Source organism: Micropterus salmoides, unplaced genomic scaffold (genome assembly GCF_014851395.1).
Source record: "Micropterus salmoides isolate LMB-PRFRI ecotype aquatic unplaced genomic scaffold, ASM1485139v1 Ms_hic_scaffold_21, whole genome shotgun sequence".
NCBI lineage: Eukaryota > Metazoa > Chordata > Actinopteri > Centrarchiformes > Centrarchidae > Micropterus > Micropterus salmoides.
This window is the reverse complement of record NW_024041262.1, coordinates 17419065-17424530: the sequence shown is the minus strand read 5'-3', so window position 1 is coordinate 17424530 and position 5466 is coordinate 17419065. Positions and strand designations below refer to the sequence as shown.

At 39.0% G+C, this 5466-nt stretch overlaps 1 protein-coding gene across 1 annotated transcript; it reads right to left on the bottom strand.

Moving 5' to 3' along the window:
- Window positions 1–330: 330 nt before the first annotated feature.
- bub3 (BUB3 mitotic checkpoint protein) lies at window positions 331–5154 on the bottom strand. Its single transcript, XM_038735014.1, has 8 exons — window positions 4999–5154; window positions 3738–3932; window positions 3587–3656; window positions 3307–3458; window positions 2618–2776; window positions 2264–2441; window positions 1885–2101; window positions 331–638 (listed from the first exon to the last, which is right to left on the bottom strand). Exons 2-8 carry the CDS (start codon window positions 3930–3932, stop codon window positions 629–631), a joined length of 981 nt encoding a protein of 326 aa, XP_038590942.1. The 5' UTR covers window positions 4999–5154; the 3' UTR covers window positions 331–628.
- Window positions 5155–5466: the final 312 nt, after the last annotated feature.

Genomic DNA, 5466 nt, shown 5'->3' with positions numbered 1-5466 from the left:
ATGAGCCTCATGATTGTTTTTACTTTTGTGTGAACCTCCTCAACCACCAGTCTGACAGATGCAGCAGGATCATCCAGTTTAGTGGTTTTCTCCAAGTTTTCCCCAACAATAAAAGAAGAATTTGGTTTAGGCCGCAGACCTGTGATGTCTATCAGCACAGGTCACTGTCTGAGGGCAAGTGGAGCCCTCGGCAAGACAAGTGGATCATCGCTTTCCCTCAACACATCATCAACAGGACACCCTCTCCTGCCCTGACTCATTCCTGGCATTTCTCAGGTTCTCTTTTGTAGGTAGCACATGTGACAGAAGTTGAAGTATGAACTGACATTATGCTGTTGGTCAAAATGTTTGATATTTTTATATTATAATGCAAGTGTCAAAGTCCTATCAGTGTTAAAACACTCCAATTCCATTTAAAATAATCAAGCAAAACATACATGAAACAATGACATATTTAACAATAGCCAGAAAAGAGAAGAAAGGTTTTCACAAACACTACTTACAAGAAAGAAAAACTGTTGGAATAGAAAGAAATGACAGGAAACAACATAATGATACACTGGATGCCAGCAGATAACCCAAATGTGATAAAGGCTTCATACGCAGAGGGAACCATTCCAAGGTGGACTTAGGTTGACCTGGACACCAAAAACAGGAGAGAACAGATCTAAATCAACTCAGGAGCAACACCATGTGTAGTTTCTGCAGGTGCAGAGAGACAGACTAACTCTGCACGGTTTCGCAGAGTTTGAACTACTAGAAAATATTTGTGACATATGGTGTGATCTTCTAATTTAGATGTTTATCACACTTGAATCAACAATGGTAAGAAGTAATTTTCTCTAAAGTCTCAATTGTGTGACAAATGGGAATGTTTTGTTTTCGACATTACAAACATTTAAAAAAAACAAAAGTATTCTAGCTCTTGGCCAAACATTGATTTATCAATGCCACGTTTAACTGGAAGTCCGTATACCCTTAATGCATGAATATTATCTGCCAAGTGAGATTATAGTTATTTTAAATAACAGTGTGTCTGAACTATTTCAACAGTAAATTCATTGTTTCACAAATTTTTTTCAAACTATAAACTTGAACATTCACTTGTCCCAAGATTCTCTTATGTTCTTATGTAGACAAAAATCTATTGGTGTTGGACTGCTTGTCTGACAAAACAAGCAATTTGAAGATGTCCCTTTGGGCTCTTCAAACTTATTTTATTAATTTGTACACTGTATAGACTAATCAATCAAAAACAAAAGAACAGATTAACCAATTAAGAAAGTATTGTTAGTTGCAGCCCTAACTGATAATGTATCCTTTAAAATGCCAACTTGTTGCTTAACTGTATGATATTCATCATAGGGCTTTAGAGGCAGTCAAACCTGCAGTGACCAGAAAAACACAAATAAAATTGTGAAAAATTGAACAGTTGTCTTCAGTTACATACTATGGTTTTGCTATTGATTTCACCCTTGCTGATATACATGAAAAAACATGGAATAAAACACATTTCAATATAGTACAAGCCAATACAACAAACAGCCTCAAAAATGACAAGACTGCCTTAGCGTCAAAAGACAAAAGAAAATTTCTAATTTCACAAAAGGTGATATTTATATACAGAATCCATTATAGTGGATTGCATTACAATGTACAGCCTATTTGTCTTGTCACCAAGTGTATATTTATGACAGCATAGACAACTGATGGGACGATTGTCAAGTTTGTATCTTTCAACTGTCGGATATTGAAAAGTGGATGGGCAGAGATACAGATCAGTATATGCTGCAGCTGGACGTGCTCTTTGTAAATGCAGCTGCTCACGGATTCAGTGGGTAGCAATCTGTCCCACTGTGGACACATGAGGTGAGGAAGACTCACTTGGGCTTGGTCTCGGCATCTGTGACTTGGCGGATGAAGATGGCGTCCTCCGGGTGGTTGATGTCTCCCTTCTCGTGCATGTAGGAGGCGGCAATTGCAAGCATGGTGCCGTCGTTATTGAAGGCCAGCGAGGCGATGCTGGTCGGGTACCTGTGGAACTGACACAGGCGCTTCTTGTTGAACGGGTCCCAGATGTTCACAAAGCCGTCTGAGCCACCTGGGGGAAGCAGGGGATCAAGGTCAACCTTAAAAGTTCCTCATGCCACCATGGCAGCTTAAGGTCATAGGAAAATGTATGAGCTTTACAAGAAGAAATTATGGAAACAGACTAAATGTAGCAAGAAATACTTGTGTCAAGTATTATTCTAGCCAGTCCTACCTGTGGCAAAGGTGTTATGAACACCGTGAAATGAGATGGCATTGACAGGGTAAACATGCTCGATTCCATCCTCCTTCAGCCTGTGGCACTTGAAGGCGTACTTCTTCTTCTGAACCTCCTGGCTTGGGTCCAGGTACTCCACAGCTACACGTCCCTCGATTGAACTCAACACGTAGCCCTGGAGCAGACACAGAAAATATAAAGTTACTAACCAACCTTTTCACATTAACACTGGAATCTGCATCCGAAACATGATGCTCTATTTGGAGTAAATTATCTGTCAAGTTTGAGCTGTTGTCTTTCAGCAGTACAGTGCACACTTTAATAAAAAGTCGATTCTACTTTAAAGTGTACCTGTTTGTTGGGGAAGGCTCTAATGCAGCGAGTCTGATACTTGAGACTGGACTCTCTTCTTTGCTGAACGTAGCCCATGTTCCTCAAATCCCACACAAGGACTCGTCTTCCAGCTGTGCCAACGATCAGCCTATCTCCAGCCACAGAGAGGGTATACACCTTTCAAAGACCACAAGTATGAGACAAGGAGACACTAACAATGCCAAACGTCCTCCTTGATACCAAAGCAGACACATGCAACAATAAATGACACACAATAAAGTAACATCTTATTCACCAAAGTAATAAACAGCTATGTGACAGTAAATTACCAAATTCTCAAGGAATTAATTTTCTTATACATTAAGACTAAAACAGTTTCTTTAATGGTCAACTCTTTATGCACCAGTGGTGTTCCTGAATATTCCACAACATAAATCAAAAAAGTTTATTTTCCATTGCCTCATATCCTACTGGTTTACACTTTTGAATTGTCTTTGTAAGTTATGTTAACATCTTGTTTCTTTAAGAAATGCATCACATTAACAAGGCATCTAAAAATGACAGGTCATTGTGACTTTAAAATCATCTCATTGTGGTTTAGAAATTAAAACTAAGAAGCTAGTAGGCTGTCAGTTGTTAAAATGTTCCCGCAAGACAGTCCCTCATAAAATCCTGCACACATTTACTGCAATCTGTATTTACTCTACCTTTTCAGGCTGAGTAAAGGTGCCAGCATTGCAGGGAGTCCTTGGGTCCCAAAGCCGAACTGATCTGTCCCAGCTACCCGTGACCATGACATTAACCTCTGGGCAGTATTCCACACAACGAATGGGGGCATCATGTGATCCAACTATTGTATCTATTTAAGCATAATATTAAACAGCACCATAAATAAAAATACATACAGCAAATTAATGGCATAGTTATGAAGGTTTAAGTGATACAACCTTAAGCCTTTTATTAGTGCTTTGCATGCTTCTGACATACCTTGGTCTGTGTTCAAATCATGAGTTTTTAATTGTGCATCTAAACCTCCACTCCAAGAATGTGTTGGGTCCTAAAAGTAAAACGGCATTATCATCAGTGTGCGCAAGACTTCAATAAGGGATCTACACAAATATAATAATCTGTTACGTACATAAAAAGCGCAGTCAAGAACTGGAGCTGAGTGCTGGTACTTCATCCGCATGGTGTTGCTAATGACATCATAGAGACGGACAGTGCAGTCCCAGGAGGAAACCAGCAGACACTGGGTTGTGCTGGGGCTGAACTTGACAGCAGAGATGCTGTCCTCTGGTCCCTGGTTCAACTTGTACTCATTTGAGCCGGTCATCTGGAAAAAAAAGTAATAATAATTAAAGTCTGAAACTGAGACTATGTAGAGCTCCAAGGTGACTTTAATGAGATCCAATGGACACCTAAATGACACATTTAAATAAAAAAAACCTAATATGTGTATGTATATATAGATAGATAGATAGATAGATAGATAGAGCAAAAACATAAAAAGCTTAAAATCCACAATCTAGTTCAACACCACTACAAACTATAGCTCTAAAAATGTCCAAAGCTTAATATACACCAGTCTGACACGGCTAAAACACAACGTTAACATAATATGCTTCACAAAAGTAACGATTGTTAGATACATTACACTGAACTCACAGTTACTGCTATTGTGTTCATTCCCTGTATATAACTGAATCCAAAACCAGATGATCTGAAACTAAACCACTGCTGCCACAGACAAAACAAAATGTCGTCTCTTAAGTTCAGGATTCTTGGATGCTAAATGTAAGTAAGTGAGCATTCAATTACTGTGACTTGTTAGATTAAATACACAACCTTTAGATTTGTCATTATAAAAGGTCAGGTTTGAAGTAACAGCCACAACAGTGTTTTGAATAGCAGCGGGTGGCTCTTTTTCCAAAACCTTACAAGACATCATTAGTTAACGTTACATTACTTTACTGAGACTAATAAAATAATTTCTTTCTGAAAGCAATTACGTTACCTTTAAATATCACTGGGAGTGGGCTATTGGCATGAACTTACACGTTACTGGTGGATCAATGGCTTTCCTGTTGTTAGCCTAGCCTAGCTCAGCGACAGTGGTTGTGAATGTACGTTAGCCAAGTAGCCCCACCGAGTACTTACTTCCACGCTATTTAGCGGTGTTTTCTGTTACGAGAGCTCGTGGAAAATTAACTTTACTATGTTGGTTTTTGATCGCATTTGTTCTTCTCTCACAGTCAACACGAATTGTACCGTTACATCCAGCAATTACACCAAGCCCACATCTACTGCCACCACCGGGGATTGCTAACGCTAACTTAGTAACGGCTTTACCACGTATGCTAAAGTACAAGCCCTGGTTTTAGCCGTTAAACTATACTTACCGCTGCAGTTTGGTGTTCTTCAATCGCGGGTCTGGGTCTTTTCTTTAACTAAAAGATATTTTAAATCTAAAATATATAACGTGGAAATGCTATAAAGCAATGTGGCTGCCTGAAGCTAGCTCCTTTCGGAAACCTGCCGTTGCTCGAGAAGACTGATTGGTTAAGACGAATGTTCAAATTCCCGCCTGTGTTCTGATTGGTTGATTTGACCTCAACGGATATTTCCGTTGCCTCAGCACAGATCACATGACATAGGACTGCACTCGCTCTCTTTCTCTCTCTGTCTCTCGCTCTCTGACATATAGGCTGCCTAAGATTTTCCGAGTATGAATAACTGTAATTTTTAGATGGATACAATGCAATACAATATCCTTATTATATATATATATATTGTAAACATTATAATTCCCCATACTATAAACAGAAAATTAACCTACAGCGGAACTGTAATTGATAAGAATCTTACAA